The sequence below is a fragment of the Nuphar pumila genome, chromosome 4 (genome assembly GCF_984573655.1).
Source record: "Nuphar pumila chromosome 4, dmNupPumi1.hap1.1, whole genome shotgun sequence".
In the NCBI taxonomy this organism is placed as follows: Eukaryota; Viridiplantae; Streptophyta; class Magnoliopsida; order Nymphaeales; family Nymphaeaceae; genus Nuphar; species Nuphar pumila.
The window spans coordinates 22,800,386-22,826,134 of record NC_143252.1 but is presented as its reverse complement, the minus strand read 5'-3'; the positions used below and the strand labels follow the sequence as shown (position 1 = coordinate 22,826,134).

The 25,749-nt window shown below is 34.1% G+C and overlaps 1 protein-coding gene across 2 annotated transcripts in view; it reads right to left on the bottom strand.

The window, feature by feature from the left end:
• The window catches only part of EMB2771 (E3 ubiquitin ligase), a 164,509-nt gene that overhangs the window by 26,232 nt on the left and 112,528 nt on the right, over nucleotides 1-25,749 (bottom strand). For both annotated transcript variants that reach the window (XM_090002699.1, XM_090002700.1), the window contains 8 exons: nucleotides 20,274-20,345; nucleotides 14,296-14,367; nucleotides 11,151-11,244; nucleotides 9,788-9,873; nucleotides 9,645-9,695; nucleotides 6,644-6,721; nucleotides 6,417-6,538; nucleotides 6,172-6,332 (listed from right to left, as the gene is read on the bottom strand). In XM_090002699.1, coding sequence (XP_089858825.1) covers nucleotides 6,172-6,332; nucleotides 6,417-6,538; nucleotides 6,644-6,721; nucleotides 9,645-9,695; nucleotides 9,788-9,873; nucleotides 11,151-11,244; nucleotides 14,296-14,367; nucleotides 20,274-20,345 — 736 coding nt within the window. The remainder of the gene's footprint in view (nucleotides 1-6,171; nucleotides 6,333-6,416; nucleotides 6,539-6,643; nucleotides 6,722-9,644; nucleotides 9,696-9,787; nucleotides 9,874-11,150; nucleotides 11,245-14,295; nucleotides 14,368-20,273; nucleotides 20,346-25,749) is intronic.

Below are 25,749 nucleotides of genomic sequence, written 5' to 3'. Positions count from 1 at the left end.
AGAAACAACAAAAGGTGTTTCTATCGTCAATAGAGGTTGAGTATCGAGCAAAGGGCAACAATATTTCATGTGTTTGGAGTAATTCAGTAAAATCGACATGGAGTGCTCATGTCCACAAACAAATCATGTGTTTACCAGAAGTTTGTCTTCAAGAAGAAAAATATTGAAAAACATGTCACTTCATATCACAAATTAAAATTTTAAAGTATGCACAATGTAAAGGACATTAACTTTGAGTGTCTTTATTTTCATAATGAATTAAAATGTTGAAACCATGGTTGTTCGTATCGTATGTATCATTACTTTTTTATATAACGATACAATATACATTACATATCTCAATACGAGTATGTATCATACCCTTATTGGGTGTATCGTATGATACACCCGTGTATCGACGTGTATCGTACGATACACCCCATATCGTACGATACGGGTTTGGCACACTGAAAAAGACCTGAAACTCGATCTTTTTCATTTTGGGTTTAAAAGCGCGTTTAAGGGCCAGCTTCTACATATGAGTAGAGGTTGTTGGAAGGGAATCCACTCACCCTAGGTTCCGTGAGATCGATTTGGGGTTTGATTCGCGTGCAAGGAAGAAGACTTTTGAGATTTTCTTAAGAGTGCATTTTCACCCATTTTTTCACCCAAGGAAGTGGGTTAAGGTAAAAAATTCTTATTCTTCGCTTGTTATTGAGTGTTTTGGGGGGAAGATGGCATCGAAAGATCCAACATAGAAATGACTCAAATAGCGAGTGAAAACCGATTGAGAATCAAATGCAACTATTACAAAAATAGTTTTTTGAGTGGTATCTCTCGGTTGAAGCATCATTTAGCCAGGAAAAATCATAATGTGTACGTATGCACGTCAAACGAATTATCAAATGTCGTAAAATGGTAATGCCAGCAATTACTTGATGATTTGAGAGAGAAAAGACAAGAGAGATGAATGAGGCATAAATGTGGTACGAGGAGCCCTTGGAGAATGTATATTACGAAGATGAGCTCCCTACTTTTGATCCTACAACACATAGCATAGGATCAAAAGTAAGAAGTTCTGCAGCGAAGGGGAAATGTGTGGTTGGTGCCGGTAGTAATATTGCGGCTGCCGGAACAGGCACAAAAAGAAGAGGTGGAGAAAAAAGAGGAGCAAGAGCGAGTTCTTCGAGAGGAGGACTAGGAGGTAGAGCTAGAGGCTTTATTAAGAGTTTTTTTTCCTCCTAAGATTGCTCCTGGGGCGCAGCCCAACATTCATACTGCTATGACTCCTCAGCATTTAATCGAACAAGCACATGTCACGGTTCAAAGATGGCTTTATGATGGTTGCATTCCTTTCAATGTGGCAATTTTTTTTCAGTTTTAGGTCATGGCAGATGCATAACCAATATCGGGTCGGGATACAAGATGCCTTTATATTATTCTTTAAGAGGAAAGATTTTAGATGCTAATGTGAAAGAAGTGAAGGCATATTATGATGAGATGAGGCAGTCACGGAGAGAGAGACTAGTTGTAGCATCATGATAGATGGGTAGACATCTAGAAAGTCGAAGACCTTAATAAATATTCTTATTTATTGCCCTAAAGGAATGCTTACAATTTCTTGTCAAGAATCTTCTTCTTGGCATTGGAAGTATCTTTCTAAAGCACTTTGTGGGTGATCTTCAATACGACGAGCATAGGTTTGTAAATTATCGTGAGGTAGTTCCACATTGTCAAGACTCTTATATTCTCATTTGCCTCATGAATGTTTTGACTCTCATGAATATATTCACTCTTGTCATTGACAAGGTCAAAGAGGAACGAATAATCACAACTTTCTTGGATATTCTCTTTGGTAAACCCTCTTTCATTTTCAAGAAACGTAACATTTCTAGAAACATATAACTTGTTTCTTTCAATGTCAAAACACCCATATCCTTTTTTATTTTCGGCATAGCCTAAAAACACACAATGAATGGCTTTAGGGGAGAGTTTATCATTTTTGTTGGTAAGAACAAAGCATTTGCTCCCGAAAACCCTCAATCTTTTGTAATTGGGAGACATTTTACAAAGTTTTTCAATAGGAGAAATGTTTTCAATATTTTTTGAAGGCATTCTATTAATCAAGTAGATTGTTGTAAGGGTAGCTTCAGCCCAAAAAAAAATCGAAACAATTCCAGACACTAGAAGAGTTCTAATGGTTTCAATAATGTGCATATGCTTTCTTTCAGCAAGACCATTTTGTTGAAGGGTATAGCGACATGATTTTTGATGTACAATTCCATTTGAGCCAAGATAATTTTTAAATTCTTTTGACACAAATTCTCCCCCAGAATCAGTTCTAAAAATTTGGATATTGGTTTTAAATTGATTTTGTATATAACTATGTATTTTTTTAAAACAATCAAATACTTCAGATTTGTGCTATAATCGTCCACAAACACAACATAATAAGAAACGACTCCTTTGGATATAACCGGTGCAGGTCCCCACACATCCGAATTGCACAAGTTCAAATGGATTCTTAGTTATAAGATGTCTTATTCGGTAAAGACTTCATTTTGCCAAGAATGCAATCTTCACATACAAAATTTTCTTTTTTACAATTTGAAAGAAATAGAAATAATTGTAATTTGGTCACACTAGGATGTCCTAGTCTTTTGTGTCAAATTCCTATATCTTTCTTTTCCACAAAATTACAAAAAGGTTGTTTTGGCAATTCAAGATTGTCCATAACATAAAGGTCTCCTCTTCTATGGCCTTGCCCAATCGGCCTCCCAGACTAGAGATCTTGTATTAGACAATCATTAGATGAGAAAAATATTTTACAACCATAGTCCGCAATTTGAGAAACCGATAGGAGGTTTAAATTTAATTTTGGTACTACTCTAATATTTAGTATGCGAAATATATGTGTTTTTTGATAAATACCAAAACTTTTGATTTTTAAAGTGGTGCCATCGGCAGTAGAAACACAAGAATCATTTGAGTTAAAATTGCATTCAGACAATATAGACTCATTAGGGGTCATATGAAATGAAGCACCAAAATCTAAGATCCAAGAGGTCTTACCATGGTTGTCGTTGGTCGATACGGCCGCTCCCGAATACGAGAAAGATTGAGCTTTGAACATAGGTTGCAAAGCCTCCATCAATTGAGCTAAGGAGAGTGAACCGATGCATTTGGAGTCGTCTACTTCACTCATTTCCACCAAAGCCACTTTTTTATCTTTTTTATAATCCTCCTTTCTTTTGGCACAAAAAGGTTTGATGTGTCCCGGTTCATAGCAATGGTAGCAAATAATTTTTTCACCTTTCTTTGACTCATGATCACCCATTTTTTCATAGTTGTTGGGGTTTCTTTCATTCTCATTTCTTATAAAATGAGGTGGTTTATAACTCTTCGTATGGTTTCCGGGCTTTGACATAGCAAGCACGGATTCTTCATCCTTAGAAGTGGATGGCCTTTTCAACCTATTCTCTTCCATACTTAATTCTTCAAGAGTCTCAACTATGGAAGGAACACCTCCTCTATGAAGTAAAGCGGACTTAGTTCCTTCAAATTCGGGCTTAAGCCCATTTATGAATTGATAAAAATGTTCTGCTTTGATTTGATTTTCGCGGAGCTCAACATCTTGTGGGCAATGCCACTTTGGCTCAAGAAGAGCCAATTCATCCCAAAGGAGAGAGAGAGCATTGTAGTATTCTCTTATGCTCATCTCCCCTTGAGTCATAGTCCTCACTTTATTTTGGACATTACATATATGCGTAATATCCTTAGGACTATACATGTCTTTAAGATATTTCCAAGCATCACTAGCAAAGTCAAACTTGGCCAAACTAGAACATTTGTAAATGTCCACACTATTGATGAGTCATCCAATGATTTTAGAATGACCCATCCTCCATTCTTTCCATCTTTTCTTATATTCGAAAACGGTTTTAGTCATTTCCTCTCCTTGAAGCGCAATTTCTTTTTCATTTTTCAACTTTGTAAGGATGAGCTTAGGCTCTTTGTCGATGCCGTCAACCAACCTCCAAACCCTTTTTCCCATATCTTATGTTTTACTATGAATGCCCACATCACATAGTTGGTGTCATTTAAGAGTATGGGAATGGAGACAATTACTTCCCTTTCATTCTCCATTTACAACAAGCCAAAATAAAACACAAGATAAGATGAGAAAGAGTGGAAGAAAGAAGAAGAAAGTGATACAAGGCCTTTTTTGGAGATGGACCGCTTCCCGATGCAACGATCAAAATTTTTTAAAGTTAAGATCCTACTTTTGATCACGACCTTCTTTTTAACAAACGTCCTTTGGAAAACCAAAGCTCTGATACCATGTAATAAAGTGGATTGAATCCGATACACATGCAAAAACATGCAAGAGCACTCTTTCAATCAAGTGGAATGCTTGATTGAATCACCGAACCACCCACACAAGGGTCTAACAAATTAATACTGCATATATTCACTCAAGAGAGTGTGTTGAAAATACAAGGCCTTCAAGGCCAATTTATAGAGCAAGAGAGGGCTGTTGGGGCAGCCCAATGTGACTGTTGGGCTGCTCCCAGTTAGAATTCTAACCGTTGGGAGCAACTCCAACATTCATATTGGAGATGCTCCCAATGACCCAAAAAACAATAAAATGCAAAAGACAAAAAAACAAAAAAGAAATAGAAATAAAACAAAAAATAAAAAGAGTTCCCTATTGGGCTGACGGCTATTACAGTGAAAGTACCGAAATACCCTTGATGGGTATTTCGGTTTACAACCTTTAAACATACATATATGTATATGTATACATATATACATATACATATATGTATATGCATACTATAACATATCTTAAGAGACGAAAACCCCATGTATCTTGGGGACGATGTAGATATCGAAGAAGGAGAAAAAGAAGATAACAACGATGATTATGATTATTGATGGATCAGGTATTCATATTTTATTAAAAAACTTGTTCTTGTGAGATGCTTTTGTTTATATAATATGAAAGTATGACTCTTGTGGTATATAATAGACATAAATGCTTCATAATGTGATTTTATGTATGTAGTTTGTGCAATTCATCATTATTTTATGTCATATGATTTTTTTAGATTTTTTACTAAATTTTTCTGATTTTTCTTGATTTGTTTTAGATTTTTTTGAATTTTTTATTAAAAATTTACGATACGTTTACGATACAATACAATACGATACAGTGTTACTATTGGGTCGACCAATACGAGTAACAATATGCTACTTACAACCTTGGTTGAAACTAACCATCTGAAGTGTCTGAACACATAAATGCACACATATACATGCAAAATATATGAGAGAAAGCCATCAATTTCATGAGACACCTTGTGGCATTACTATCTCACAAGCTAATCATTTCAAGAACGTGTGATTTCACAGACACACACATGCACAAAACACAGAAAAAATCTAAGCTGGTTTCAAGCTTAAACCTACAATATTTCATTATAGCAAAGCCTTTGACTTGCAGAGATCCAATAACAGAAATCACACACGCCCATGGCTTTGATTTGCACAAATCCAAACATGAAGAATAAGAGTCCAAAGCACACATGCACCCATGCACACACATACGCACACGAGCCAAAGGTGATACCAAGCTATCATGATTTTTCAAAGCCGTAATACTTTTTTTTCTATTGAGAAAAAAGGTCAACAGCTCAAATTGCATTAAGGAAACCATGTTCCAAATTGTCATAGTTCATCACTACTCAACATTATTGAAAGGGTATTTTATTATTTGTTTTTCTTTTGTCACTTGACTGGCCAAAAAGAAAAAGGATTAGCAAATAACTCAATGTGATACATAAGTATATGATATAGCACTTAATGATCCTCATCCATAGGTAATGTGCAGAGAGAGAGAGAGAGATTGTGTCATGGCACATATGTACACTGATGCATGCAATGCAAATGAGTAGAGGGACAGTGTATGTGGTCAGCTTCAGAATAGATGATAAAACAACTGGCCATAAAGCACACTAGGCCAAACTAACATAAAAAAAATTACTTAGGAAATCACTCTGGCTGACGAATCACACTAGTAGTTCTCCAACATAAAACCCAAATAGAATAAAGACTCAAAAAACAGATATCATTTCCAACTCTTCAATCAAATGGAAGACGTAAGCCTAACTACACGTAAGGGATAATGACCTAGTGAAACACATGCAGCAGTCAGAATATTCACATAGGCTTGTGCTAATGCTCCAACATCTGCATCATCATTGTCAGTCATGTCAGCATTCAGGTACATCAGACCATTCTTTATAATTCCTGGAATCTGAGAATCAATCCATGCTTGACTTGGGCACACACTGCAAGCAGCATTACACACAATTTAATATTTCTTCCAACTGCATCAGAGTTAACTGTAAAATTTCAAAGTACAAAGAGCTTACTTGGTCCACATTATCAAATTACGAGCAAGAACACGTAACATAAGGAAATCGGGCCTCACATATCGCAAATCAAAGTAAGTTTGAGGAATCACAAGTCGTGAAGCTACCACCTCTGAGTCAGTCTGACAAGTTCAGAGAAGTTATTTGCATGATTCCAGAAAACAAAAAAAGAACATTTAGAAACTACAATTTCTTGACACAAAATATTAGTCTTGAAAATATTATACCTTCAGGAACATCAATGCCAGCGCGATGGTGGCCCCCGGAGAAGTAACATCAACATTTACAAGTGCTTCATCCATGGCCTACATAATACGCGATCGTCAAGAATGGTATCATTTACATTTATCATAATAGCATAATGTAACATCCTTTAAAAAAAACACAAAGTTTAGCATTTAGAATGACGGTCAGAGCCATAATAATAAAGTTTAAAGCAACAATTTGTTGATGTTGAATTTCTCGTGATATTTTTAATATTTTCTTCATGTTTTAATCTGGAAAAATACATAAAAATTTACTGAAATGTATATTGTCACTTCATTACCTTAATCTATTAGCATTAACTACATTTTACTTAGCATGCATGTCCCTTATCGATGCAACAGCACCCGACACACCACAACACTTCATGGACACAGTTGAACCAATGGGGGACGTGGTCAACATCATATCCCTAATTTTATCTATCTTCTTTGCGTTCCTTTTCAGTAAATCCAATTTTCACCAAGCAGTCCTTGAACAACTTTCTGAGTACATATTCTTGGAGGGTAGTTATTTCGTGGTTCATCAATTTGGAGTAGTTGTTTCATCATCTTTCGATGCAGGTAACTTTCCTTGGCTTCTTGACTCTGATGCTTCTTTTCATATGACCCCAAATGATAATACCTTATCCGAATGTTTCAAAAATAATTCAAGTGTGTCAAGAGTTTTTACAACTGATGAAACCTCTCTTGAAACAAAAGGAAAAGAAAATTTTGAAAGGATTCATAAAAATAAGAAATTTTTTATTTCAAAAATTAGATATATTCCTAAACTAAATTTAAATCTTTTATCGGTTTCTCAAATATCTTATTATGGATGTAATGTCTCATTTTCTTCTCATGGTTGTTGGGTACAGGATCGCCATTCAGGAAAGTTGTTTGGGGAAGGCCATAGAGAAGGAGGACTCTATTACATGGATTTTTTGGAATTGCCTAAGAATGTTTTCTATTATAATATTCAGAAAATAGAGTTGAAATTGTGGCACAAAATACTTGGTCATCCTCATATGGCCAAAATCCAACATTTTCCTGATCTTGAAAAATTTTGTAATTATAAAAAATTTACTTATAAATATTGTATTCTTAGCAAAATAAAAAGATTATCATTTCATGATAGAACCTTTGTTTCTTTCAGACCACTTGAATTAGTAGATTCGGATGTTTGGGGGTCTTGCACCAATTATTTCGAGAGGTGGATTTACATATTATGTCATCTTTGTTGATGATTTTTCTAGGCATACTTGGATTTACTTCCTTAAACATAAATCGGAAGTCTTTTCATACTTTTAAACACTTCATAACATGGTTAAAAACAGATTTCAAAATGATATATCTATTTTTCGCACAGATTCAGGAGAAAAATTTATGTCCAAAGAATTTAAAAACTATCTAAGTTTACATGGCATTACACATCAAAGGTCTTGTCCATACACACCGCAACAAAATGGACTGGCCGAACGTAAACATCGATATTATTGAGATTTGAAAATTTGGTACATTGTAGGCCATTGATTTTTCATCCCTCACAAAATCTGAGATAAACGTCAAAAAAACATGATCCAAAGGTCAGTTTCTACTAACCTTAATATGTAGATCACATCTGAAGGGTCAATTGCATAAAAAAAACTGAAAAAAACAAAAATATTACATTTGCTCACTAGGGAGTTCCTTACCCACAAGGGTAGCAAACATTACCCCTACATATATAATGTTTTAGGTTCAATATTATGTAATTTTATGAATTTTGTGATGTGTTCCATTGAATTACACATTTCGTTCATAGTTACAATCATATATTTGTTATTAAATTTAACTATTTATTATAATACTTTTACTTTTGTTGATGTTTTATTTTTTTGGTCCCGCCTAGGTCCTAACTAGCGCTTTTGACAACTAAGGAATGAGCTCAAGCAAGCATAAGAGCAACAAAACAAGGAATTGTTTCTTCGTGAAAAAGGAACAGTGATGATATGTCCACTTAAAATTTTCCAATGATGAGAAATTCTTGATGGCAATTTTACATGTTCGATGACATATTATTAGTCGGACAAAAGAAAGATTGATGAGCTCAAGGCACAATTGAATTTTGCAGTTGAGATGAAAGATTTTGGTTGGTCAAAGCATATACTTGAAATGAACATAGCAGGGGATAGACAAATGGGAACATTATCAATATCACAAAAGAGTTTTCTAGAAAAGGCGCTTAATAAGTTCAGTATCTGCAAAGCAAAAATGGTTAAGACACCACAAGCAGAACACTTGTTGCCTTCCAATGATTTCCCTTTAACAAAAGAAGAAATGAAGAGTTGATTTGAGCAGTTGGGATAATGGCAGTTTGGCCAGAATAATTAGCATCATATCCTTCATCTTTTTTATGATCTTAAGTGTTTATTTTATATTCGTTTCCATGTTCTTTCTTTTAAAATTTGTCGTTGAATTATATTTCATTTTTTAACCTAACTTCATTATTAAAATTTTAAATCATAATGATTCAAAATTGTTGTTCAAGAATTTTCACTTAAGATGGCATGTTTTATTGCCTTAGATAAGAAATTTGAATTTTACATAATTACACAGACACATGTATGTATATAAGCATGCATGCATGACTATGTCCCTGTGTCATAGGTTTACATAACTCTTGTGAAGTACCAAGCATGTTCCTCTCCTGAATCGTACCATATCTGTGTGTATGTGATGTAGATGATGGTAATCGGCAGAGAGCGCAACAGAGAGAGAGAGAGAGAGATCTATACAACAGCTTTGTTTTCCTTATTATTCTTATGATAAAATGTAAATACTGCAATATATTCAATGTTACATATAAACAAAAATATCATGATATATTTAACATTTAAAATGGATGTAAAATACAGCAATAATTTCAAAAATTGCAAAAAATTGTCACTATGGTTAGAACCAACAAAAGAAAGTCTTAAATTTTAGGATGAACATCTTATGGAACCTGTGTAGCACTGCAATTGGGTTCACCTGGCCGAGGAAGATTTAGTCTTTCCTGCAACAGTATTAGGTGAAAAGAGAAATTCAGCATATAGATGATTATTCAGATACTAGATAAAAGGAAGCAGGAAAGAATGAAACACATACAGTGTACGGCTTTCTACCACCATAAATATATCGGAAAAGCTGCTGCACACAAGAGTCCATATGACCAGAAGCATCTGCCCCACAACCTTGATGAATATCAAGAATTAGTTCATACAACAATTCACAGATTATAACAGAACTAATGCTGCAATACTTGACATGAGCCAGAAACCAGTTAGAAGTAAGAAAATTTGTCAAAATCAGATTGGGTCACTAAATGAAAGGAAAATTGATAAAAAAAAAAATTTAATATTACAAAAACTATATGAAAACTACTAAATAAGAAATTAAGGATGCACAATGAGATGAGCATTCCTGAAAAACTCAGGCTCAGCTTGACTAAGCTCGGGTTGAGCTTCTTTTATTAAAGAGTCTGAGCTCAAACCCAGATTGGGGCCAACTTAGTTATACAAGCTGAGCTTGAGCTTAGGCTTGTGAAAGTTGATCAAGCTCGTGGGCTCATTTAAATTTTTCTTAATGCATGTAGTCATATTTAACAATGACATGCTTTTATATTGCAAAAGAGTCGACAACTAAAGTCCTAACCTTTCTAGTAGGATGTTATCTTGTATAAGAGAGGTTGCAGGATCCAATCCTGCCTCTCTTTTCATTTAAAAATCTTTTAGACCATTTATTTTTAGTTAACATATTTACTGCTCAAGCCAACCTTGACTCAAGGCTCAAATGTGGCTCACATGTAATCGGCCAAGCTCAAACAGCCTAGGCTCAAGTCTGACTCGGCCCATGTTCAGCTTTAATAGCAATAGTGCACCTTATTTTTTTAAAATCATGCTTGAAATGTAAATTATTCAAACAATTCTTATACTGTTAAAAGATGCATAGCTCATGCGAAATTTTGAAGAGACAGACAATCATGTACATTCAGAGTTTCTCTTAAAATACAAAATCCCCCTAGGGCTATCAAATGGAAAGAAAAAAAAACCTAAAATCTTGGATAACAAAACAATTAGTAATATTCAATTTTGTATTATTAGAAAATTCAATTTATAGAAACAAAAAAACAGATATAAAGCATGGAAAGAGATCTTTCAAAATAGATGAATGTCCCAAAAGATTATTTCAATAACAGTTAAAATCATAATTATTAAAAGGATAATGAAGCATAAAAAATACGGACTTAAATGGGCACAAACTATAACCTGAGAAAGAAATCAAATTTCAACTCTCAAGTGAAAAAACTAGTCATGCAGAGGCTCTTATTTCCACTACTTGTCCCCCTTTTCTCTTTAAGGTAAGATGAACTGAGTAAATAGGATCAGATATTTAGAAATTAGTTGGGATTGCTAAAGATGTGCTAATCCAATCCAGCACCAATAACATTGGTATAGCACAACGAGATTACCTAGACATACTAGCCCCAGTGCACATCCTGCAGCAACTGCATAACCCTCTCTTTCAAGGACATTATCGCCAGAACTTCTGCGCCCTATCTCACCCTTTGTGATAACAAAAAGCACAACCTCAGACAAGTCTAGACCTCAAAAGAAAAACATACCAATTACAATACCATAGCTCTTCAAACAACATGATCCACAAGACATGCAAAGGCATTCCATGCAAGAAAGAACATAACAGTTAACAACAAAATAAACCAAAGGATAACATAATGGATCATCAGGATAAACCCTTTTCCTGATAATAGGTGAAGAAAATACTTACTATTATTTAAAATGCTGAATCCTCGCTAATCTTGATTACTTTTGAGGTGATAATATAGTAAGTAGTAAGACAAACTACGAACTTAAGATTGTATGAAGACAAATTTCGTAACTTAATTAGGTTTTTTCCATAGTAATCCCCATCTCATGGGTGATAGTCAGGTTCATTCCTGTCTTGTTGCTTTTCCAAAATTCATCCGTAACCTTTTGGACATCAGGGCCATTATGTCTTGTTGTCAACCTGCTTCTGAACTAACCATGGAAAATCATCGACTATGGTTAAGTTGTCATCAAAATGACCAGCAATTTCAGCCCCTGAACCCACTCCTTTCATTCTGTCTCAAGACTCTCAACTCACAACCCACCCCTTTCATGACTTAGTCCCAATTGATCAGCAGCATCTTTCAGGCTTCCCCTCATTGCAACACCTCAGCATCTCTCTCTCTCTCTCTCTCTCTCTCTCTCTCTCTCTCTCTCTCTCTCTCTCTCTCTCTCTCTCTCTCTCTCTCTATATATATATATATATATATATATATATATATATATATATATATATATATATATGAAATCCAATTCCATAGATGTTGTTCCACTATGGGTCAAGGAACCTGGATTTTCATGCAAAATGTTTGACTTGAATAGCGTGGATTCCTTTGCTTACACCCACCTTTTGGAGGATTGGGTTGCTACTAATTGTTTGGTGGAAGGTGAGGCAATTCATGAGCATGTTTTGAAGAGTAGGGAATGCATGGACTTGCTTTCACAGAAGACTGACACTAATACTAACATGAAACGAGTGAATTTTGTGGACACCCACCAAATGTTTGTATAAATGCATAAGAGAAATTTTATCTTGTGGATCACCCTTGGTTCAGGAGCATATTTAGGGTGTTGTTTTCATACAGGTGGGTTACTGTAATTGAGCCTTTTAAAGGAGAGGTACCAGATTAACATGTTTGTTACAAAGCTTTGTTGAATTTGGAGTTTGTCGAGGGTGGTGGACGTATCCTTTAGGCTTGTTAGGCTGGGCTAGGGGTGCAAACAAATCAAATTTAGTTGGATCTTTGATGAAAATCCAACAGGTTTTTAGAGTATGGATATTAAAACAAGATCTTAATGTACATTTGAATCGTTAGACTAATGGAATTCAAATTCAATTAGGTTCTGTACTTATATCATATCAACATTTGGATTCAGATCAAATCATATATGTTTTCCCCTTTTACATAAAAAGCCTTCCTTTCAACTTTTTCTCTTATTGATTCAAGAACATTCATTTGAAATTTGCTTTCAGATTCAACTCTACTAAAGTGGACTCATTGTGTATTGCAGTCCAGATCTAAACTTGCTGACTTAAAAGTTTAAAGGTTTTTCTTAATAATAGTCCATGTCTTATGTGCAATAGACAAACCCATCCTTATAAATGATTAATTATAGTTTTAGTGATTAAATTTTCTTAATTTAGTTGTAAGTAATTAATTATGGTTTTGATAATTAGGATTAGCCTTAGTTACATTCTTATAATTAGCTATAGTTTTCATAATTAAAGTTAAGGTGTCTTAAACTTAGTTTTGTAGCCATGTAGTTATGGCTTGCTGAACTTAGGGTTTTATTAGTTTTGTAAGTAATTATGGTTTTAACTATTTTGCTTAAGTAGATTTTAATAATTAGTCTGGTAAACTCGATAACTGATTTTCAAATTTCATATCTTTTTCCAAATTACTGGCTTTCATAAATCATGAAGTTTTATTGTTATTAAATATGGCTTTACAAAATCTTTCAAGTTAAGTGGGTTTTCTAAAATTGTTTTAAAAATCTATCAGATTTACTAAATTCAAAAAGATAAGCTATAGCTTTTATAAATTAAATTATTGTTTTAAGTGTCATTTTGGTTTTATTTTATTTCCTTTGGATTTATCTAAAATTGTATTATTTAGAAAATTGAATTTGGCATTAAAATCAAATGAAAGTTGCTTTCAAATATTTTCAAAATACTTTATTTGAAAAGAATATTGTTCTTGTTGATTTTAAGTGTTTGGATTTAAATATCTGTTCACATTTGAAGTCCGAAGGGATTTTATCATTCCCCTTTGGACCTTCGATGGGAATGTGAATCAGATCTTTTAGAAAGTGTTTTACAAAAGTTTAACGAAATAAGAAATGCCTGCTTTAAAAAGAAAGTTTTATGTGTCTACAAAGTAAATTACGAAGTGTTCTAAACTCAGTTTAGTTGTCTTCTATATATGCACCGTATTTTGAAAACCTAGTTTTGTTCAAAAGAAGTTTGTAAAAGCGAAGATCTATTGTGTCGGCTTTTGGAAGATGTCTTTTTCAAATGTCTTTTTTAAAACCCTCAAAAACCTAATTATTGAAGTTGTTATTAGTTGCTTATTGAGCATGTAGCTCATTAAATGTCATTATTGTTTTCCAACGTGAGAATTTTGATAGAAGTGGCAAGAATTTAGAAAGACCAATCAAAGAAATAACCCAAATGAAACAAATGAGATTTCCATGTCCGTACATTACAATGTTCATATCTGCCACAACTACCAAAACCCCTCCATAGAACCAACCTAATCAAGAAGCCAAGACACTAGGGTAATAAAACAATGATAATAATGAAAGTGATAATATATCAACCTAAAAGAAAGAATTCGCATGCTCTTAGTACAATGGTACCTGCATGGGACAATGTTCCTAAACACTGAAACTTAGATGAATAATTTGAAGAAATCAATTATTATTTATACTTCAAAAATAAGTAAAAAGATACTGACTAAACAATTTGACAAACACAACATCACTAGAAAAGGAAAAGTAGGGGAGTACCAAAAGAATTTCCATTGATAATGGGTGTGCAGATCCTTCATATAGAAGACCAATTGCCAAGAGTGCAGCAGACTGGACAATTGTTAAAGAAATCAATTAATTCAAATCATAAGAACAAGCTAAACAACAAAAGTACTTCACTTACCATTCTCAAGCTCACTAAATCAGATGGTGATTTCAAATGAGAGAGGTAGAACAAAGGATGGGCAAGGAACCAGGCAGTTTGCAAACAACTCAAGTTGCATGACAAGCTTAGATCAAAAGTTTTGCTAAACGAGTGAAACTCAAAGCTCATTGAGTGTTCACGAGCAGATTAAGAGCTTGTTGACACACACACACACACACACACACACACACACACACACACACACACACACACATATTGTCCAATTTTAAATAACAAAGGCTCAATTTTTGCCTCCTAGGGTAGCCAAGGGTTCCAATCTCATTTCTCGTAATCATAATCAATATTATATCAAAAAAAATTAACAAGCTTAATCAAGCTGAACACAAGCTTGCCTTTAATAAAGTCAAGCAAAACTTCACATTCACTGTGAACAAGCTGAACTTGAATAGCCAGAGATAAGATGATGAATAGTGTAGGATGTTAAGATATCTGATATTAAAGATCCAGATCCAATTGATGCTAAAGACCCAATTCCAAATCAGATCAGCAGCCCACATTTGAAGAACATATATCAAATGGATGTCAAAAATGCCTTTTTGAACGATGATCTAAACGAAAAAGTCTATATGGATGCTCCTCTAGGAATACAAGTTCCTAAAGGTAAATTTCTTCGCCTACGGAAAGCTCTTTATGGTTTGAAACAAGCTCCCAAAGCTTGTTATGATCGGTTTAATAATTTAATGATAGAAAACAGATTTACTTCATGCTTTACTGACACGACCTTATTTGTCAAGAAATCCAATACAAAAATTGTGATTTTATTATTATATGTTGATGATATACTAATTACAGGTGATGATACTAAAGGGATTAAGAATATAAAGTCTATACAAAAGATAAATTTGAAATTTCAAACTTGGGATTTCTGACATATTTTTTAGGCATTAAAGTTGCCTACTCTCATACGGGTTATTTCTTAGCTTAAACTAAACTTGCATTTGAGATTATTGACATGTCAAAAATTACAAATGATAAAGTTTATGAAACTCCTGAAGAAGTAGGAACAAAGTTAAAAATCCATGATGGGGTTCTTTTAAAAGATCTCACTCCATACAGGCAACTTGTTGGGTCGTTGATGTATCTTAGCATCACTAAACTTGATATTTCACATGTCGTTCATATTGCAAGTCAATTCCAGCATGTGCCTAATCCAGTTTATATAAATGTAATTACCTGAATCATCAGATATATAAAGGGATTTCAAAATAAGAGAGTATTTATATCTTTATCTTCTGAGTTAAATTTAATTGCTTATACTGACTCCAATTTGGAAAGTGATCCAAATAACCGTCACTCCACCACTAGTTTTTGTGTGTTCTTAGGGGAATCATTAATTTCTTGGAGATGGAAGAAGCAACAAAAGGTGTCCATGTCATCTACTAAAGCCGAATACCGAGCCATGGCAACTACAACCATGAAGATTGTTTAAGGGCCTATAAAGTTGTATTATGATAATCGGAGTGCAATCTATATTGCCAAAAATCACATCTTTCATGAGCGCACAAAGCATATCGAGATGGACAACCACTATCTTAGAGAAAAATATCTGAAGAAAGTTATCGATCTTCCTTATGTAACATCAGAATATCAACTGACAGACTTTTTTACTAAGGCGCTCTGTTCTCCTAGATTCAATTTTCTCCTTGGCAAACTTTCGGTCATTACACTGTAAGTTTAAGGGGGGTGTTAAACTGTATCTAATATATATAGAGAGAGAGAGAAAGATACATATACATATATATATATATATATATATATATATATATATAAAATTTGTAATACCCTCTAAAGGTAAATATGTCTTTTCATATGTAACTTGCATATTCCATTAAATATGTATTTTTTTTCTTCTTTTCTTCTTTTCTTCTTTTCTTCTTTTCTTCTTTTTTTTATTGAATGAGGGGTCCACATAATAGACGATAGACCCCTCCAACGTCTATATGGGAGCCCCTCCTTGGGTCCCATTTTAGTCTATAAATAAGGAGTGTTTGCCCATTATAATGTAATGCTTTGGAGTATTTTCTCCCTCAATAAAAGATAACTTTTTTATGTCGTTGTAAGTGTTTCTGTGTGCCTTTGTCCATTTGTGTTCCTTTGTAAGTGTTTCTTTTGAGCTAATCAAGTCATCTTTAGACTTGATATTCTTGAAGGCATTTTCACACTATGTTGTCCAAATATCTTATTGTTATTGAAGCTATGAAATATAGTCGGTTATGGATATTTAAATTGAATCCAACCTTAATAAGTGTTGAATTTGATCAGTCACAAAAGGTTTGGATTCTAGGCCAATATGATAAATCTGATGTGCTTGATTAAGTTTGCGTTCATTCATCAGCCATAAATATGCTTTGGTGTCAAGTCTTGTGAACTGTCAATACTAAATATGTTCGTCTATGGGTGACTATTGTTCACTAAAGATTTGCATGCAAAAGCAATACTAATAATTAAAGTTAGAAAACAAATTCATGCATGCTGCATTTATTCATGTATACCTAAATGTTTAATTTAGCATAAGATTATTGGTTGTTTGAATTGGCTGCTTATATTGCAAGCTTGTTCTGAATATGTGATGTTTGTTTAGCTATCTTAAACTTACGTTTGATTTTATTTATATTAATTCTCTTACTGTTGGATTTCAAAAGGGCCTCGTATGAGAACTTCGGTACTTACCTTGATTTTAAAAATCTTTTTCAGGTATTGTGGCACAGTGATGGAGGGACCAGCTTGTTGGAGGAAGCGAGGGTAATGTTTTTTATGGTCTGGATTTTGAGAGAGTTGGGAGTTTTGTTTTTTGGAGAACTTGTTGAACCCTAAATGGAGATTATTTTATTAAATTCAATTCAATATAAATTCATGGTTTGATTTATTCTATGCATAATGATTGTTGGGTTGTGTGTATTAAATCTGTAATGTGCCTCAGGTCTCTAGGATATCTTTACACAATGTTTTAAAATTATTTATTCATTTTAAAAAAAAGATTCTATAAAATTTTCGAGAGTCAGTTGGGGTTGTTACATAAACTTCTAAAACCAAGCACGAGGTGCTTGTTTGAGTACATATAATACTCGCTTTAACTTGCAAACTTCACCCTTTGGATATGAGTATCCTTGTGACAATTTTATATAAACTTCCCCTTCATCTTCAATTAAGAAAGCATTTTTGACATCTAACTACCACAAGTTTCGTTGATATACTACAGACATTGCAAGTAATGTATGTATGATGGTCATATGGGCCACACGAATAAAGGTTTGTGCAAAATCAATCTCAAACTGCTAACTATAGCCCTTTGCTACCAACCATGCCTTGTATCTTTCAATGGTCTCATCTACCTTAGTATTTATCTTATAAACCATTTGCTTCCACTATATTCTTGTCCGCCGAAGCCTTCAGCAATTCCTATGCATGCATCCTCTCCAATGCACTCATCTCATCAACCATTACTTGTTGCCACTCGTCTTTAGCAACCGCCTCTACATAAGACTCAGGCTCAACACAGAAACGAATCAACGCCTAAAATGCATGATGTCTAGGAATAATAATTCATAAGACAGAACGAGAATATGGAATGGTAACTATAGAGCTTCTACATACCTGAGTATGAAGGAAGGCAGGAAGCCAAATTAGATGGAACATCCAAGACAGGGTGATCAAGTTCAATTGATCAAATAAATGGATCAGGATTGGCCTCTACACTTTCCACTTGATCCAAAAATGGAATCTCAACATTATTCTCATGCCTTCTTGTAATAATTTGTCCAAACCTTTTTATCTCTTGAATGATCTTGCTCCCCCTGAGTCTTCACACGCTCATTCACATAAAATGGCACCAAGAAAGTCAAATCTACCTCACTTTTCACCCTGTCCTTAGGTTGAAGTAAGGTGTTTTCTCATGAAAAATAACATGTCTAGATACCCAAACCTTCTTTCCAATAGGATCATAACACTTATATCCTTTTTTACCATTTGAGAAACCAAGAAAACAACATTTGACAGTTCTAGGAGACAATTCATCTCTATATCAATCAGGTAAAAGAACAAAGCAGGTACATCCAAACACTTTTAGCATTTTATAATTGGGAACTACTCTATAAAACTTTTGAAACGAAGATATACCATTAAGAACGCTTGAAGGTATTCAATTTATCTAATATATAGCTAACTGCATGGAATCTGCCCAATAATTTTTTGGTACACAACCACCAAAGAGCAAGGCACTTGTTGTCTCCACAATATGTTTGTTCTTCCTTTCAGTCACTATTCTGCTCAAGAATATACGGGCATGATTTCTGATGCTTTATTCATTTTCCTGCAAGATTTTTTTAAACATATAATTGACATATTCACCAGAGTCAGTTCTAAGTGCCTTAATCGTAACTGCAAACTCCTGTGTTCTATACCAGAATTAAGCATATCAAAATCAACTATCATTTTGCTAGGGAAGAGGTTTCCAAGGGTGAAATAAAGTTCATTTCATTTTATCATAAGATCAAATGTTCTTACAAAGGCTCTTCTTGGACCTAAGTTAATTATTTAGAGACAAGCTCAATATCTCGGGATTGGCTTGAGGGGGCGTGTCAAGAAATCCGATGTTGAAGATCCAGATCCAATCGATACTAGAGATCCAATTCCAAATCAGATCAGCGGGCCAACATTTTGAAGAAGGTTCCAGATACATTACAAATGATAATATTGAAGGCTAACCTAGCCAATGCTACATTAATGCTAATGATGTTTTTTCCAAATATGATTGTAATCCTTTAAGGGCAAGTTTGATCTGGCCATCTTTGAATGTAGCAAGTCTATAAGGCACTTAAATCTTGATAAATAAATAAGGGAGAAGGCTCATCTTTATCATGAGAGATAGTGAAAGAGAGGGATTCAAAGTGGATGTAGGTATCTGACAAAACCACTCTAAATCTTGTGTTGAGTTGTGGTTTGCTTGATACTCTCTTTTTTTCTTTTAGATAGCACAAGCACACTTTCCCTGTGGAATACTGAGGTCTGCAGTTGCCTTCTGAAAGCTAAAGGATTAGAAAGGTGGAGCAATTTTATATGAATACAAACATAACCCACAGGACTCCTATTTTCCGTGGAATATACACATTAATAGGACAGTTAGCACTATAATATACAAAAATTGAAAAGGAACAGAAACAAACTATTCTTGATAGGGAAAAGGTGGTCCATATTGTGATAAGCAATAGCTTTTAAGATAGTTCTTAGGTTAGACAAGGCAATACCATGTATTCTACATGCACACTTTCAATCCGATCAGCTTTGATTTACACAGTTGGCAAACTCAGTGAGACAACTCGTCACTCGAGCTGTCTCGGATCCGGACCTAACCGAGTTAAAAAAGTAGTATAACTCGGTCATTGAAGACTCGGCCGAGTCTTAGCCATTTTTCAATTTCAAATAGTGAAAAACTGAAATTGTCATTTTTTAAAATTTTAAAAATATATTTTATATATAAAAAATTTTAAGTTATGTTTATTACTATATATAATAAATCACACCTAATATGTTATTTCTTTTTGTATCCTAAATTACATACTTATTATCTATTTTTAATCAATTAAATAAAAATCCTTGACTCGGCCGAGTTACCGAATTGTATGTGACCGATCCGATACCGAGTCCCGAGAATGCCAACCAAGGATTTACATATCCATATGTAAATTTTTCTGCTGATTGATAGTAGGGATAGCATATGCTACTGACAAACTTTGAAAAGGATGATAGAATTTGGTACTCATATGTGAGAAGACCCAAGCCAAATAGATCATACCTGTACAACAGTTGGCAGTTCCAGTTCTGGAAATGAAGCTGGATGTCGAGAAGGAATATGAACATAAAGCATCTGCAGAAGACATGAATTAGTTCAAGGAAATGATCAGGTTGAGGTAGCAACATCTTAAAAATATGGAATCATTAACAGAAGTGGAACTTCTCTTTATCCATTTAAAAAAGACATAGACGTTAGCCTAATAAGTTAGTTTAATAAAGGTATATAAGCCTCGCTCTGAACATTTCTGTTCTCAATTTACTTAAGCAGATGGATGTGTCACCCAGGAGAGAGAGAGAGAGAGAGAGAGAGAGAGAAGAATCTGTAGCTCCTCACATTTCAGTAAGGGACACCAAGAATTTCACAAGGAACAATGCAAATAGAACAATCAAGAAAATCAAGTCAACCAGCCACTCATGATCTTCAGAGGAAGGGACATGAAGACATTCACTAAGCCAAGCTATGGTGGTTATCTATGGGCCTCAAAAGCATGGTTTGACTCATGGCCTATGCACTGGGTCTTTGGACATCATTCATGGCTCCGTAGTCAATCTGACACATGGGTGTCAACTATCAACTCTTATTCTTCATATACAGAATATTTGAAAACAAATGTAAACGATAGACAAAGAGTACAATTGTAAAATGAGTGTATGACATCATGCGCTAACCAATTAAAGAATAACAACGATGTAACAATGACAGTAACAGATTTAAATATAGCATGTAATGCACTAGAGTGGGGTAACAGCAACTACCATGAACTTTTATTCTATATTCTGCTCAAAATTCTATCTTCCTATCTTTGTTTGTGCCTTAAAGGTGTATATGGCCAAAGGAAAAAACACGCTCTAAAGCCATGATCAGGCCCCTAACTCAGCCTAGCCATACATTAAATTGGTCAATCATGATGCTTTGGCTTATCGTAACCCAATCAGGCCATGAACTTGTGAAGAGTGTTCACTGGTAGTTGGATGGAATGATCACAGAGAAGCATGAATGATTAAGAGATACAGAGGTCAAGGTCATGCTTAGCAGTCTCACAAAAAACTTGGGTTACCTAGGTTTTGGTATATGCATCCAAATGTCCATTAGTAGCTAATATGTAAAGCTCGCAATTTTTCAAGGAATTTTCTTGAATTTTTGAACTTTTCTTTATTGAATGGTAAATCAAAAATTTTAAATTTTTGGTAGGCATTGTGTTATAGGGCTTGTAGGATTTAGAAAAAAATTCTAAGTATAAAGAAAATACCCATGCACGCCCAAGGGTCGCATTGACCCTATGGAGTTTCGAATTTTTCAAAAATTAGTTCTGAAGAATTAGAATTAACCTTTTAAGGGATATTTAAAATGAATAATTTAAATAAATGGAAGTTCGAAAATTTATGGGTGAAATCAATTCACACTTAAATCTAATGACATTTCATGTAATTCCACATTTGAATTGGTAAAGAATTGAACTTGCATTTAGTTTGAATTAATTAGGAATTTCATTTAGTGAAATGGAACTCAAAAATTAATTAAATTATATAATCTAGTAGGAGTCCATAGGTGGGCCATCCCATCCTATGTGGCACTCCTACTTAAACTTTAAAAAAAAAACTTGAAATTCAAGAGTTAAAATAAAACTTACTAAATTTTAAGCCAAGACTTGAAATTGTTTTCTAATACAAGACTCCATAAGGGGGGGTGTCACCCCCTAGAAAGTCCAATTTGAAGAAGGGGTTGGACCAAGAAGGAAAGAAATGAAAAAAAAAAAAAAGTAGAAGTTTATGAAAACTAACCAAGATCTAAGATCAAGGGCTAAGATTAACTTCAACCCTTGATCCAACCCTAATAGTATAAAATAGATGAGAGGTTCACGCCCACCCTATTTGCCCTCTTCTTATATTTTTCCTAAATTTTCTTTTCCATCTCCAAGAAATCCATTTTCTTCTCCCCTTTCCCCACACCAAACCCTTGGTGTTTTCACCCTTGGCTCAGCAAGAGAGGCATAAATGATTGTTTGAGGAGCGTAAGGAGGTCGTGGGCGAGGCTGTCGTTCGTGTTAGACGGTCAATTCATGGTAGAAGAGCGTTCTACATACGTAGGACTGATTTTTTGTCAAAAGGTAGGGAGTTTTATACTCTACACATAAAACAAAATTTGTGGGTACGAATTTCTTCGATTTTTCAAAAGTACAGACACTAAACCATGTCTCCCGCACATGGGTTTGGTTTAGGGTTGGCTATGCATGTGATAGAAAAGGGTTTTCGAAAAAAAGAAAACTCTAAAAATCGTTTTCTCCCAAAACTGATTCCTCAGAAAATAAAATTGTAAAAATTGTAAAATACGCATGTTACCCAGTTATTTTACTATATATTTTGATTTAAATTAGTAGATTATGTTCATACTGATGTATTGTAAAAATAGGAATGATTTCTATGATCATTTCCAAAAAAAATACATGTTTTGTGTTACTGGATTTCTCACAAAAATTTTGGTAATTATATATTTTCAGCCTGACACCCGACTGGTAAATCACTCGTATCTCCATCGTTCGGAAGAGTTTTAACGAGTGGTCTGTTGCGTTGGAAAGCTAACAAAATTTTGCATCTACTATGAAATTTTGAGCTTTGTTCATGGACTGAGCACGGATCTATGACAGTCGGAACAGAAAAGTGTTGGTCTGCACCAAAATGTCCATAACTCCCTCATACGGATGAATTTTACGAACGGTTTGCGGCATTGAAAAGCTGACAAATTTTTTTACAAACTGTGAAAAAATCAGCTCTGACTATCGACTGAAAATTTTTTTGCAGCTTCTGTAACAGTTGGACAAAGTTGGACTTTTCGCAAATTTAAAGAAAGGTTATTTCTTGTTATTTGCTAGATCTTATTTACTTCAGCATGTTTAATATGTTAATATTAGGTTATATTGATGAAATATAGGTTTTATAAGTTTTGAAAATTCGTTATATGAATGAATTCATGTTCTTGAATGCGAAAAAGTATTTTAAAGAAGGTTTTGGCAAAAACGTTTTTAGGCTTTGGATGTTTTGTTAAAAAAAGATGATTTGAGCATATAGGGTAGGTTATTTCATGTTTAGCTTGATTAAACATGTTATTGCATAAAGAATCAATGTCGTCATGATTGTTTAGGGTTTCTTGTGATTCTTGAATAGATAAAATCGTATTTGAGTTATTTCTTTGAGGTTTTGTGATTCTTGGATGATGTATGCTATTTTTTTGGCAAGATTAGCATGAATCTAATCAAATATGTATTATATGATGATGTAACAATGCTTAGAGTATCAAAAATCGTAATTGTATGAATTTTTACCTTGAATCTAGTTTTTGCCTGATGGATCTTACATGAGTTTGAATCTTGGCTTTTCCTATCTTCTTTTTTATCCTGAACTGTGTTAAAAAAATCGATATCTCCATGAAAACAAAGTCAATAAATAAAAATAAAAATACTGGAGTGTTCTACACAACCAGGGCTTGAATTTAGAATCTTATTTCGCTTCGTTTGGACTAGTATTGAGGCTGAAACGTCCATTGCAATAGAGCACAAGTTTTCTGCCCTGTCTGCAAGACTGTTCCGACCTATGGTTTTTAATGGTTCTAAAGACCCTACCAAGACTGATCAAAATAAATTAAGAAAAATCTGGGTGATAGCTAACATGTATAAGATGACCCTGTAAAAGGGGTTTTGTGAAAAAAATCTTTGTAGGCCTAGAGAAATTCCCCAAACCGGGATAAATTTCTGCAAATAATAGGATCTATCTTGTATTTTTTCTGAACATGGTTTAGTCCTAGAATTTTCTTGATGTTATTATAACAAATTTCTCGGTTCTTTTTCTTGGATTGTCTTCATAAGACATAGAGGCATTCACAGTAAAATTCGGTGACTGTAATTCGGTTTCTCTAATTTTCGGTGGGTTTTCCAAAAAACGGGTTAACAGAGATCCGAGTTTGCATAATATGACGTGTGGAAGCTTAATTGTATTTGATATTATGCATGCAAAGTTATGAAAGTTTATTGTATTATTTATGTATATGCGCACATGTTTGTAAAGTAAGAAATACAAGTAAGTTATCGAATGCAATACTTTAAACTCGCATCCATTGGTCTCAAAGTGGTCGAATCATCTTTGATGGATTCTAATATGGTCTTGCATATAAGACATTTAATTTAAATAAGTGAAATCGGTAACACTAAAGGGCTTGCAAGGAGAGGGCAAGCGGTACAAATGGCTTCGTGGGAATATGTTTTTGAGCATGGAAGGTTGCTCATCCCCAACCACGAAGATAGGAAAAACCCTCTGCAATAGATTGCAGTGCAGGGAGAAGAAACTCATGGGTGAAAGTCTGATGCATAGGGATGGTGGTGCTGAGAGCTTCTCTCGCACTTGTCATCCCTCACTCGGTACTGGTGAAAGGTGTCAGGCCAGGCCAAAGCCACCCATGTATGAAAACATCGCCTGCTTCACGGCCCTGATCCAGGTATATACATGTGTTTGTACCCACGGGGCTAAGAAAAAGAACCTAAGTATGTGTGCATTAGAAAGGCATGTCATGCATCATATAAGAAAGAAAAGATAATTAAAGATAAGAATTGGTTCATGTATATGAATGGCTTCGGCATTGGTAAGTACATGCATTTTTAATTGTTCAAGCATTTTTTTTTGTTTAAGTTTGAATGAATGATAGATAAATGTTAACTTTTGCAATTGCATGCTCACTTGAGATATTTGCAATACAAGTTGAACTTGGTCGTATTTGATTTGTTAAATGCATGAAAATCTAAAGCAATTCCTGCTTATGAATTCTAGATTACATGTTTAGTATAGCTCTACCCTACTGAGACAAGTTTTGTCCGACCCTATGAAATTTTAATGTTTTTCAGGAAATGAATGAGCTCACGTGCGATGGCGGAAGGTAGAGACGGGAACCGAGTCATACCTTTCTCAAACCTCTGAAGTTCTGGAATAAGAGCATTTTAGTTGCTCAAAAACTTTGATATTTGATTTGATTTGATAATTCGACTTTTATTATTAATGTTGGACATATATGAACATTTATTTTATACATAAATGTCTAATTTCTAAGTTTAAATGCACGTGTGAATATGAATGTAAACGAGTAGCACGCCAAGTTTTAGTCTCATTTGATTATTCCGCTGTAATTTTATAAAAGTATTTAAAAGTATAAAAAAAAAGAATCACAATTTTTGAGACTTAAAAATTGGTGTGTTACATAATATCATCAGGAATAGTACCACCATAAAACCCTACCCAAGAACATCTAATTAACACAAACGCTTGAGTTTCAAACAAACCCGATAATAGACATAAAAAAGAATCATGACAGTGAAAATATGTTTTTTAAGCAATAGAATATGAAAATAGGTATTATCCCCATGTGGAAAACAAAATGCAATGACATGTACAATGAAAAGATAAATAACAAGTAAAACACTCCTAGATAATTAAAA